A 13,598-nucleotide genomic window follows, 5' to 3' on the forward strand; every position below is an offset into this window, starting at 1 on the left:
TGAGGTGTACTGTGGGGCTCTGAGGATGCTCCACCCCTGCCTCCCATGCAGCCAGCTCATTACATCTGGCTGTGAAAAATGGAGATTTTATGAGTATAATGACAACAAGGGTGATCTCTGAAACCCTTTGTGAACATAGAGCTAGTAGCCATTATCAGAGATCATAATAGCAAGCATTATTCACATGTGCTTTACACGCTGTAAAATATGCTCACAGATACATCTTATTTGATTCGCTCAGTATCCATAAAAGGCAGGTAAAGCAAGTATCATTCTAATCTCATTTGACAGAAGAGAAAAGAGAGGCCCCAACAGATGAAGTGACCTGCAGCAGATCTGTCCTGGAAAACAGTGGTGGTAAAGAAATTCCCCACCCTCTTGTGTTCTGCAAAGAAGCACCCTTCCCCTATGACTTAGATATGACTCATCCATGACCTCCTTGTTTCTCTGTGTCAAGGCAAGACACAGACCTTCCAGTTCCCATTCTTTGCTACATGAGTGATTAGCTGAACTGTTTGACCAACTGACAGAAAATACCTGTTAACTTGACTTAGTCAAACTTTACTCAGATTTCTTTCCTTTTCCCATAGTCTTTTTGAATAAGGTACCTCCTTACCTAAGTCAGGGTTTGGTTTTTATCTGACAGGTCACAGGTTAAAGATCAAAAGTGGTCTCCTGTTACCAAGCAGGTGTGATACTCATCCACATGGTCTGAGTATCGCACCTGCCACGGTGGGTGTTTGAACTGTGGCCCTCACCCCAGGCCCTGCTTATTTTAAGCTCAGTTCCCCTGGCCCACTCTGTGTTCTTGCAACATTGCACTCTGTTGAGATCTCTGGAATAAAGCTCTTTCACAAGAACTAAAGAACAATTTCAAATGACATCTGGTGCTCTGGGGAAGATTCATGTTTCTTTGTTTATACTGGTGTTTCATCTGGACCCAGCAACAAGTCACCTGTTTCCCACAAAGGGAGGAAAGGAAGTGGAATTCAGGCTGTAAAAATAAGAACTTTCCAGTGGCTGACATTTCGTTTGGTATATCAGACATTCTTATTTAGAGGTGAGTTAAAATAATGCAAAACAATTTGATTCTGTTCAACTTAAAAGTAGTGCTGAAAATCATCCATGTGCCAAAAGGCTGTTCAGAGATGCTGGAAGTACAGGAATGGACAGGTCAGACTTGCCCTCAAAGATTTTATGGTCTTTGGAGAATTAGATACAGGACCTGGATTAGAGAAGCAAGCATCCATATTACCCCCAAATTGGGCTATCAGCTCTTTGATACTTGGGCAGTGGTCTCATCAACTGTATAGCTTTTAGGCCCACTTCGGACATTTTTCTTTTCCTCAATGGTGGAAGGATTTCAGGTAGAATTTCTGAATTTTATTATTGCGTTGCTTTATAATAATGACAATCTATTACTTTTAAAGCCAATATTTCTGTAGCTTTTTAAATTCACATATTAGATATTCATCAGTTTGCTCTGAAGAAATCTTTTCAATGAGCTACATGCAATATTACCTGCTTTTGTGGCTTAAAGTCCAATATATTCCGAAGGAGATGATCAATAAGCAAATGGCCCAAGCTCATACACAGGCCAAGTAATGAGGCATCTGATTAACAGTTAGATCAGGGTGTGACACAATTGCAGAAGGAGAGCGAAGACCCTGACCAGGATGGACAGCCCCTGGATGAGAGAACCAGGGCTGGTGGTGGGACATGATGACACAAGGTAGTTGTCGAAAGTGGGAACACAGCCGAGACTTTCAGGCTGTGATCATTAGGGCTTCACAGAATTCCCCTAAACAAGGCCCATTTTCATTGCTCTGAAAAATGAGTCAGTGGCTCAAAAAGAATACCCAATTTGCAATTCTACATGGGTTTGGCTCTGAAGGCCAGTTGGTAGAACACAGAAATGAGGCAATCTCTGCAGCCAGTGACGGCCACGGGAAGGAGAGCCAGGATGGAGGCAAAGGCAGGCTCCTGGAGCAGGGCAGTTTGGTGCCCTGCACAACGGTCAGGAAGACATGATTTTTGAGACAAGGCCAACACACTCTTTGCAGTGTTAACATGTGAGTCCCACCAAGCATGTCAAGAGAGCACAGACTCCTTCCTGTCTCATGACTTAAACAGGAAGAGAAAGAGGCTTTTCTCTCCTCTGTGCCTGGGAGAGCCCAGCGCTGAATGTCTCCTTGCACAAGTGGAACGAATTGAGTTCATTGAGACAGCTTTCCTTGTGATATGTGAAATATATTATCAACCTGTGGCCAGTTTGCTTTTCCCTAGTTGACTCTTTTGTTGTTGAGCTTCCAAGGTTTCTCTAGGTAAGGCCCTACATGATATTTTTGATGTGAAATGCAGACTCTGAAAGAAAAGACAATACCTGGAGTCTGATATATCCTACAACAACTGTCCTTAATGCTCCTGGGACCAATTAGGACAGAGGAGGTCAAGATGCCACCTGTGAGAGGTGATGTATTTGTCAAGTCTGTTGACACAGTTTGTGAATTAGGATTAGTGCCTTGACAAAAAATAAACACTGTCAGTTTCTTTTCTCTTTTTCAGTATGCTTCCTTTTCTTCTTGTCATGACAGAAGCTGATAGAATAAAATCAATTCTTTGTTGTTTTGGGGACAAAGGACAGCTGGTTGGATTCTGTAGGTAGATGAGTGACAGTATCTCAGGCTGCACTAACCAACTACAGGTAATAAAATGATACTCGCCGTGATGGTTAAATTTATATGTCAGCTTGGCCAGGCTGTGGCGCTCAGTTTGGCCAAACACTAGTTTAGATATTGTGAAGGTATATTTTAGATGTGATTAACACTTATATCATGAGGCTTTGAGTAAAGCCAGTTCCCCTCCATAATGTGAGTGGGCCCTGTTCACTCAGTTGAAAGCCTTAAGAGCAAAAACTGAGGTTTGCAGAAAGTGAAGGGATTTTGCCTGAAGATTATAAACATAGAATCGTACCTGAGTTTCTAGATTGCAGATTTTGGACTCAAGACTGTAACATCTACTCTTGCTTGACTTTCTAGCCTGTTGGCCTGCCATATAGATTTTGGACTCACCATCATATCCCACAATTGCATTAGCCAATAAATCTCTCTAATCATCTCCCATTAGTTCTATTCTCTGGAGAACCCTAGTACACTCATTCTGCTATTCCAGATGAAGTGTTCTCCTTGGCCAGACTCATTGGTTTCTAGCCTAATTGTCTGCAAGCATGAGATAAGCATGATCTACTTCCAAGAATGTAGGGCTAGAGTAGAAACTATATTTTTTCTTCCATTTCCCTCCCTATCTTTTGTCCTTATCTGAATCTTTTCAACACATTCTTGTTCTCCAAGAGTGTTACCTACTTTTATACTCTTATGTCTCCATAGCCGAAATGAAATAGTACACGGATAATTAAAATAAAAAGTTCCCTTTCTTTAATATAATATATGTGTACAACTCTCTTCTTTGAGATCTTGGCTAAAAAAGAATTTTTCTATAAAACGTTACTCTGCTATCTCTGACCAACCCTGGTCAAATTGCTGATTTATTATTTTAGATGGTTTTGACATGGCTTGGTACCATCATTAATATGTATTTATTTGCAGATAACCCATGGATCTTAGCCCATTTCTGCACCCACAGGTGGGTTTGATCTCATTTAAATGTTAAGCCTCTCAGTGGCTAGTCAGGCATTAGGAACACTACTAGGAATGATGCATTAAAACAAGTGTTTCCACTTAGTGTTATTTTGGGATCACCAACCACATCTATAGAAAATGAAGTGACAAATATCAATCTGTGAAAGGAACACAATGAGGCTACATAAATCCTCTTGTAGGTTATTGATTCTGTAACCAAGCCTTGAAAATTGACATTGACCTTGTACTGCTGCCTGGGAAGGGAGAATGAGAAAGAACTTTAAATGTCTCTAAATAAACCATCTGTGGCTTAATTTGATGGACAATGATGCCAGCTCTCTAAACATTCAAATGTGATTTGGGTATTTACTAGGCATGTCACAGGAGAATCTTTAACTTGAATGGGTGACATACAGCATTGGGACATAATAATAAAACAGTAAATTTAAACCAGGTAAACTGCCATTTGTGACAACATGGATGGATCCTGAGGTCATTGTGCTAAGTGCAAGAAGTCAGAGAAAGAGACATACCACATGATCTCACTTACACGTGGAATCTAAAAACAAATAAGCAAACAAAAACCAAGCTCATAGATACAGAGAACAAATTGGTAGTTGCCAGAGCTGGGGGTAGGCAAAATGGGTAAAGGGGATCAAAAGATACAAAGTTCCAGTTATAAAAGAAATAAATCATAAGGATATAATGTACTAGTGATTTGGTGACTAGCTTTTGAGATCAGGTGACAGGATGTATTTTAAATTTTTAAAATTTTAATAAGAGGCACACAACACTAATTTATTTGAACTATTTTTAAATGCACAGTTTAGTAGTGTTAAGTATATTCACATTGTTGTGCAATGAATTTCAAGAACTTTCACATTTTACGAAACTGAAATTCTATACCTATTAAACAAAACAATAACCTTTCCTCCAGTCCTTGGAAGCCATCATTTGACTTTCTATTTCTAAGATTTTTAATACTCCTGCTACTTCATATAAGTGGAATCCTACAGAATTTGTCATTTTGTGACTGGTTTGTTTCACTTAGCATAGTGAAAGTTCATCCATGCTGTAGCCTGAGTCAGAAGTTCTTTCCTTTTTAAGAATGAATGCTTAGTCCATTGTGTTCATGTACATTTTGTTTATTCATTCGTTTATCAATGGAGATTTGGTTTTTTTTCACCTTTCGGCCATTGTGAATAATACTGCCATAAATAGGAGTATACAAAAATATTTCTTCAAGACCCTGATTTCGATTTTGGGGGGATCAATAGCCAGAAGTGGTATTGCTGGATCAAATAGTAATTTTATTTTAAATTTTGAATTTTTCAAAGAACCTCCATACTGTTTGTCATAGTAGCTGCACCCTTTTACATTCCTACTAACAGTGCACAAAGGTTCCAATTTCTCTACATCCTAGCTAATGCCTGCTCTTTTGTTTGTTTGCAGGATTTTTTTTTCTTGATAACAGCCATTACAATGAATGTGAGATAGGGATGTAATTCTTAGAGGTGGTGGTGTGGGAGTGGTCCTACATGAAAGGAAGAAGGTGCACACAGAGACTAAAGGTGTCCGTGTTTTGATGGCTGTCTCTTTCCACATACTGAGTCAGAAAAGGGGACCTTCCTACTAACTCTGGGAACATGGATCTTGTGTGTTTGTGGCCTTCTGGGAAGGGAGAAATCTCAGAGTTGAGTGTCCTGGTAAGGGTTCGAGCATGCTCAGGGCTCATCATTTTTGTCCTTTGACAAGCTATTCTAATGTGCACCATTGTCAGGAAGACAGACTGTATAGGCTGAATTGTGACCCCTGAAATTCATATGTTAAAGTCCTAATACTCAATACCCCAGAATGTGACTTTATTTGGAACTAGGGCCTTTAAAGAGGTGACTGAGTTAAAATGAGGCAATATGGCTTGGCCTGTGTGGCTTAGTGGTTGAGCACTGACCCATGAACTAAGAGGTAGCTGGTTCGATTCCCAGTTAGAGCACATGCCCCCAGTGGGGGGCATGCTGGAGGCAGCCAATTGGTGTTCTCTCTTATCGATGTTTCTATCTCTCTCTCCCTCTCCCTTCCTTTCTCTCTAAAATCAATAAAGAAAAAAAAAAAAGGTAATATGGCCCTGGTTGGTTTGACTCAGTGGTTAGAGCACTGGCCTGCAGACCAAAAAGTTGTGGGTTTGATTCCAGTCAAGGACACGTACCTTGGTTGCTATTTGATCCCCGGTCCTGGTTGGGGTTGTGTGGGAAGCAACCAGTTGATGTGTCTGTCTCCCATGGATGCTTCTCTCTCTCTCTCTTTCTCTCTCCCTCCCTCCCTCCCTCTCTCCCTCCCTCCCTCCCTCCCTCCCTTCCACTCTAGCTGAAAATCAATGAAAAAATATCCTCAGGTGGGGATTAAAAATGACGTCATATGGGTGGGCCTGCATCCAATATTGATAAGAAGAGGAGATGAAGACACACACACAGAGGGAAGGGTGTGTGAAGATACAGGAAGAAGACCGCTATCTGTTAGCCAGGAGAGAGGCCTTAGAGAAAACCAACCCTGCGAACAACTTAACTATGGCCTTCTAGCCTCCAGAACTGTGAGACAATAAATTTTGGTGTTCAGTCTGTGGTATTTTGTTGTGGCACCCTAGGAAAATAATACAGACCCTCACACTTTCCCTCTTTTCTGTATGTACCCCTTACATAGTCTCATCTAGTTCATGGCTTTAAATACCATTTCTATGCTGATGAATCCCTCTCTGTAGACCTTCAGCCTTTCTATTCAACCACCATATCTATATTCTTCTCTTGGAAGTCTAACAGACATTTTCAATTTAACATGTGTGCTGACATATTAAATAAACCCAACCAACTCATGCCTTAGTTAAAACAGACCTTACTTCTAGTTTTCTACCAACTCTTTAAAATGTTTCAGTAATGTTCCCTTGGTCTTAGATATAAACTCCAGCAGTCCACAACTTTTCTGCTCACCCTTAGAGATTAGGAATATTCAATGGTTACCTTAGGTAGCAAATATAGTCTCACTCAGAAATTGGAGTGGTCCAACTTGATTTAATGTCATATCTTTTCTCTTCCACCAACTCAGGCTTCATTTAAACTGGAAACAGTTGTGGAAGACAGAAAAATGACCTGCGTGACAATTGGTCAACTAGGGATTCTGGTTGGAAGGTTAGACAGCTAATTAAGATTTGGGGTCTGTTGTACATCAGCTGAGACTAAGCCCATCTAGTAGATTTTGTGAACCTCTCTGGTAAATAAAGTGAACTAATTCACCTCTTCTGTCTTTTTAGAAGCAAGAAGCCAAATTTTGATTCAGAGAGGGTATAAACTTATCAGAGATTGTACAAGGAGTAACCAGTAAATTCAGGAATTGAAAAATCTATTGAACTTCGAAACTCAAGATCTTTAATATATATTAGTGTTTTTTTAAAGATCTATATTAGTGTTTTTCAAACTGGGTTCTTTGGAGCACTAGGATGGTCCAGGCCATACTTGGGGGTTAGAAACAGTTTGGGGCATCTTAATTTCCTAGGGCTGCTGGAATAAAACATTACAAACTGGGTGGCTAAAACCAACAGAACTTTGTTATCTCATAGTTCCAGTTCTGGAGGCCAAAAATTCAAAATCAAGATGTTGGCAGGGCCACGCTCTCTCCGAAGCCCTTAGGGGAGGGCTGCCTCTTGCAGTTTCTTGTAGCCCCAGATGTTCCTTGGTCTGTGGCAGCAAAACTCCAATTTCTGTCTCTGTCTTCACATGGCTGTCTTCCCTTTGTGTCTGTGTCTTCATGTGGCTTTCTCCTCCTCTCCTTGTGTCTTTCTAGTCTTATTAAGGACACTATTCATATTGGATTAAGGGCCCACCTACTCTAGTAGTATGATTTCACCATAACTTAACTTCTTTCATCTATAAAGACTCTGTTCCCAAATAAGATCACATTCGCAGATAGCAGGGGTTGGGATTTCAACATATCTTTTGGAGACACACGACACAATCGATATCAGGGGGTGAGGTTCTCATCTTTACCCAATTTCAACTGCTTCTGTCTGGTTAATATTTTGGAATTCCTTGAAGGACTTTGCTTGAAAAAGAGTATCACTGCTAACCAATGGATTGAAAACCACCTATCTGCAGTATGTCACTTCCAACAAACAAACAGGCAAACGCATCATTCATCTGGCTGTAGAAACAGCTTTTGCTTCACATGTTATAACTCTGGTTTTTCTTCTACGGCCCTGTTTTATTTATCCTGGGTGGGGCAGAAACAGCCACTCACTGCTAGTGAGTGTTGCTCTCGAACCACTGAGAATAGAGTGAATAGCATCGGTCTGGTGCTTCTCTGCATCCTTGTTCCCTTTGAGTCCCCTTGAATTGCCATATGTGCAATGAATGTGTGGTCTGTTCCCGTTGGGGGTTCTGTGTCAAGAATTCTTTCCCTTATGCTTTTTGGTGCCCTTGGAAACGACGGTACCCTTTAATTAAAGACAGTGGGTAGCATTATGACAGGATTAGTATCAGTGTCTGGCCTCCCTAACGACCAGGGAGCATGGTGCATGGTGGCCAGAGTTTTCCCATCTGCATAACCGGACTGTTGATATGTTTATGAAAAATCAAAGAGAGGTTTTTGTTTTTGTTTTTTCTCTTAGCTTGCTGTCTGCTCTACCAGCTTCAGGAAAACAGTGGAATTGTTTGGCTGTTTCACTTCATTGAAAACGTAGGGTGCTATGGCTTTAAATGCATTGCTATTCTGCCCCTCGCTTCACTGCAGAATGAACAACAGTGATGTTCTGCTGAACATCAATTACAGACGTTTTAGGAAGGGCTCAGCAGTTTTGTGAGAATAAAGCTGTATTGAGCTAAAGTGTAATGAGCCAAAAGAGAGGAAAAAAAAAAGATTTTCATGCACTAGCAAAGACCCATGCCCTGGCCATGTCAGATCCTTGTCTGCTTTGTTATGGGTTTGGAAGGTACAGGGTATTTGCTCAGCCTTATGGGCAAAAATGTGAAAGGAACATTCTGGCTTAGGAGCTGAGCTGAAATGAATATCAGGGATAGCACTTTTGCCAACTAGTTATAGACAAAACATTCAGATACAGAGTTTTCAAAGTGCCAGCAATCTAGTGGCCCTTAGCTACTTGGCCCCCTTCCCCCATACACGAAAGAAAAGGGTTTAGAAAAGATAATCAACTCAGAGAAAATTCTTTTACAAATTCAGTATTTATTTCATTTTATTATGTACAAAAAGTAAATGCCAAATGAACACAACACAAAATAAAATCCTTTCAGCTGCACCGACTTTAATTGCCCATTATCTTACAGTCACAATTGATCATATAAACAATAGACTGTCACCATAATTGTTACAATTGTTATACAGAAAAAATGTGATATTTGGCTATTTTAAGAAATGTTCCACAAAGAAAAGTAAATCATAGAGCAACTGGGGTGGGGTCAATGTCCAGAGGATACTGAGATAATCACTCCATTAAAAGAAATAATCTAAACAGCAAATCTTCAATCAAGAATAATGTAGCTAAAGGCCCAAACATACTTTGACTTGGACTCAGTGTAAGTGGACCAACAGTACTTTGTAATCACTTTGCATTTAATTTTCCCATAGAACACAAATACAGTTGGGGTATGGGCACCGAGACTGAGTTCAGAGCAAGGTTTTGCAAAGTTACCATTATTTCCATAGGAGATCCTGGTAGTAGGGGAGTCATTTGGAATTAAAGACAGCACTGATGCATTGGGATCAACTCTTAATGTCTTTGCTGACTTATGACAAAATGGACATATACTGGGTAAAAAAATAAATAAATAAAGCCAAGGATAGATCACACATGCAAAGATTATTTGTAATATAAGCTGAACTGTTTTACTCTTTTTGCTAGACTCAATTATTAAGATACTTTTTAAGAAATTAAACATCTTTACATAACTATGTCTCTCAAGTGATTTCCATAAGGTTTGTTTGAAATCAGTTAGTTCCACCCTGGCCAGTTTGGCTCAGCGGTTGAGCCTCGGCCTGAGGCCCAGGGAGTCCCGGGTTCGGTTCCTGCTAGGGGCACGTACCACAACCAAAACAAAACAAAAAAAAAAGAAATCAGTTAGTTCCTTGAGTCAAATTATTTGCCTAGTATCTGCACACACAATTCTCTTGGAAGCAGGCAACAATTTCATTAGCATGATTGAGGCCAGAATCTGACTTATTCTGATCTCTAGATATCATGTGTGTATTTTTAAAAATAACTTGAGAAAAAGAATATACTTTTAAAATTCAGAATCTGTAGTTGGTAAAACTACTATCATTTTAGCATGAGCTCAGTGCTGACCTTTTCAGATCAATTGTAAATAATAAATTCTCCCAAGAGAAATATTTCTAGCGGAAGTGGGAAAAATGTGAACTAAAGCAATAGCTCCTGTACTATAAATATTAGCCACTTTGGGCTTAGCACTCTTTCAGGGGTGGTGATAATATATAAGAGCACATATGAGTATATACTTTCATTTACATAGACAGAATAAATGGAATTGTTGAATGATCTACATCTGGTGTTGGAATAGTTTCTAATATTTCTACTGCCATTATGCCGATTTTCTCAAACACATGGTAATAACCCATTTATACACAGCTCTGACCGACCAGTTTTTATGCCTTCCTAAGGAGGACAAATTGGAATTAAATTATGTATCAATTATGGATTGCTGACTGGACAATGGAGGAACATATTCGAGAACAGTTTTCACCACTAGACTGCCACCACTTGCTTTGATTTCCACCTAAATATCCAGAAGGTCATCTCCACTTTCATCACTCTCCACGGTCAGCTGCCGGGTCCACCACTTCTTCACTTCAGAGCCACAGGAAGCCGCGTCGGTCATGGGGTTCATTTTGCACACTACAGATTTCACTGTCGTCCGCCCCCCAAACCGCAAGTTCACGGAAGACACCGAGTGGCTTATTGGTTTGGGTGCTGTGGAATGAACAGAAGTCCTATGAGCAACATGGTTTTACTGTGCTGCAAGTCATTCCTGAAAAAATCATGTTATTCCTATCCAGTGCTTTTGGTGAACAAGTCCTATCCACAGATGTTGAGTATGAAACTTTTCCAGCACTTGGTTCTTTGTATTCATAATGGACTTGAAAATTATGTTCATGGACAACTAGCAATACCATTAAAAAATGCTGCTTGCCTCTTGCACTCTGAGATAATTACAAAAACTGAAAGAAAAAAAAATCAGTTAAAGTTCCAATTTGGGCAAATATAAGTGTCATAAGTGTGAGGTGTTACTCATTGGTATTATACATATAAAGAAAAAACAAAGGAAAAAGAAGGACAGTACAGCCGATAGTGAGGGGAAAGGAAGAAATGCAGAAGGTATGAAAAGAATAATGTGGGTAAATACTGTGTGTGTGTGTTTAATAAACTGAAAAAAGAATAAATTGGGGACATGTTTAAAATTACTCAGGGCATTCACCTTGCCAATCCATCACTCTGACTGAAGCAGTGAGTATGAAGACTTTGTTGACACACTCATGGCTTTGGGATCCACTGTTATGGCTTGGGATCCCATTTCTGTCACCTGTAGCTGTAGCCAAAGGCAAGTTCATGTCCTAAAACCCCTTTCCTCAATTGTAAAAGGAAGAGAATGCAAGTGTCCTCACTGCACTATTGTGAGAATTAAAATAGATGAAATGAGATGATCTAAGAAAATGCATAGTAGAACTACATACAATCCAGAATTTCCACTTCTGGAGCTATATATACATTTGAAGGAAATAAAGTAAGTATCTTGAAGAGATATCTGCACTTCCATGTTTATTATTCATAATAGTCAAGATATGGAAACAACCTAAGTGTCCTTCAATGGGTGAATGGTTAAAGAAATGGTTATATATATATGTGTGTGTGTGTGTGTGTGTGTGTGTGTGTGTGTGTGTATAAAAGAAAATATTATTCAACCTTAAGAAAGAAGAAAATTCTTCAATTGCAACAATACATACGAATGAGCCAAACTGGCCAGGGCAGCAACATTCTTTCTTTTATCCATCTACGTGAATGCCGAGGGCTGTGTATTTTTTCTAGGTTGTCCTTCCAGTGTCTGGACCACTGCTACCAGTTTTGGCCATGTTGTCACCTCATGCCAGACTACGATATCATCCTCTGGCTCCTAAAACCCTGCCCCCAGGCTCAGCAGTAGAACATTGTCTCTATTCTGCAGCCAAGTCACTCTTCCTAAAGAACAAATTTTAACCTTCACAACTTGCTTAGAAACCTTTACTTAATAACCTACGGAATGAAGTTGAAACCATTCAGCCTGTAATTTAAAGCTTTTCGTGGCCTGACCCCATCACCTACTCAGTCTTGTTCTCCATCACTCTCAGCTTTGTTTTACCAGGTGGAAGCTAGGTTCTCTCTGTTCCCTAAACAGTGAACTCCTGGATATGAAAAACGATGTTCCTTTCTTGTGTTAAGATCCACTGAACAGCTTTCAGCCTCAAAACCTAAGTAATACTCTCTTCTGCTTTGTGGAACAGACATGCTGCGCAAGCGTTTCCAACATCCCCCTTCTCACTTGGACTGGCTGAAGAAGGGGCACAATGGAAGAGCATTAGGAAGCCCTACTTTATTGTGGACTCAGTTATTAACAGAGAAAACCACATATGGAGGACAGCAGGCTGTGCAGATCATTGCTCCCCTCCACGTCTGAGTGTCCTTACTGGGATTGTTCTGGCTCCCCCAAACCCCGTGTTCCCCTAGAAAAACCTTATCTCACTGAACGTGGGAAGGAATAGGATTGTGTGGATAAATGAGGGAACACGTGCAATGGCTACAGGAGGTACTACAGCACTGATATCTCATATTGTATCATGTCATGTCATGTCACATCACATCACATCACATCATATCATATATCATATTGCACTATATAAGTTTGGTTGTTCCTTCTTTGAGAACTGCGGCATTTTCTAAATGATTTTATCTGTTCACTTCCTCTTAGATGAAATAAATTTTGCCTGTGTTTGAGAACACATTGAATGCACACAGGAAGCCCTTGGAAATCTTTATATCTTTTTTTTTATTTTTTAGATCTTGGCTATGATCTCTCACTTTGTTAATAAGTACTGCCTTTTCAACCACAGTAGCTGAACATGAGGGCCAATATAGTTCTATTTAGAAAAGTTATTTTGAGGGAAATGTCTTTGATAAGGAGATATATTTTTCATGTCTGTAAATACTTTTATATGCAGACCTGTATTTTGAAATCTAAGATTCCAAACACACAGAGTATCAACACCTTTAAATGCCTCAGTCAACGGAGAAAGGACTGTACGTACCGGAGGGCAGACGCCACTGCCCGAACTTCCGTTGGGGTTTTCCAGCATCCGCTGCGTCCTGCCGACTGCCTCCTCTGTCTGACAGCGTGGGGCTCAGGAGCTGCTGCTGGCTGCTTGTCTGCACGGGGGAGAAGGGAGCAGTTCCTTTTTAATGCTGTGCTCTCCCCCCTCTTTCTGCATTGGCCTGGATCCTCACTTTATTTTAAGAAAGTTAGAAAACATGCTTACCAATAGACAAGTGCGTACAAAAGTTGCGGCACATATACACAATGGAATACTACTAAGCCATTAAAAAGAAACCTTACCTTTGCAACAACATGGGCGGACTAGAGGGTGAGAGAGGTGATGGGATTAGGAGGGCAGATTGGCAGCTATGAAACGGTCAGGGGTTGTAAAGCACAGCACAGGGAATACAGTCAATGATATTGTAATGACTGCGTACGGTGCCAGGTGGGTACTGGAATATCAGGGGGAACACTTTGTAAAGTACATGATTGTCAAACCACTATACTGTATGTCTGAAACTAATACAGAATAATATTGAATGTAAACTATGATTGGAAAAAAAAGAAAGAAAACATGACAGGAAACAAGTAGGAAAAACAATAT

The 13,598-nt window shown here is 40.2% G+C and overlaps 1 protein-coding gene across 1 annotated transcript in view; it reads right to left on the reverse strand.

The window, feature by feature from the left end:
- Window positions 1-9,974: 9,974 nt before the first annotated feature.
- NALCN (sodium leak channel, non-selective) overlaps window positions 9,975-13,598 on the reverse strand; it is a 275,008-nt gene continuing 271,384 nt past the window's right edge. Inside the window, exons 42-43 of the mRNA XM_036249837.1 lie at window positions 12,990-13,107; window positions 9,975-10,623 (exon numbers count right to left, since the gene is read on the reverse strand). Coding sequence (XP_036105730.1) covers window positions 10,430-10,623; window positions 12,990-13,107 — 312 coding nt within the window. The 3' untranslated portion in view covers window positions 9,975-10,429. The remainder of the gene's footprint in view (window positions 10,624-12,989; window positions 13,108-13,598) is intronic.

Source organism: Molossus molossus, unplaced genomic scaffold (genome assembly GCF_014108415.1).
Source record: "Molossus molossus isolate mMolMol1 unplaced genomic scaffold, mMolMol1.p scaffold_m16_p_9, whole genome shotgun sequence".
Lineage (NCBI taxonomy): Eukaryota > Metazoa > Chordata > Mammalia > Chiroptera > Molossidae > Molossus > Molossus molossus.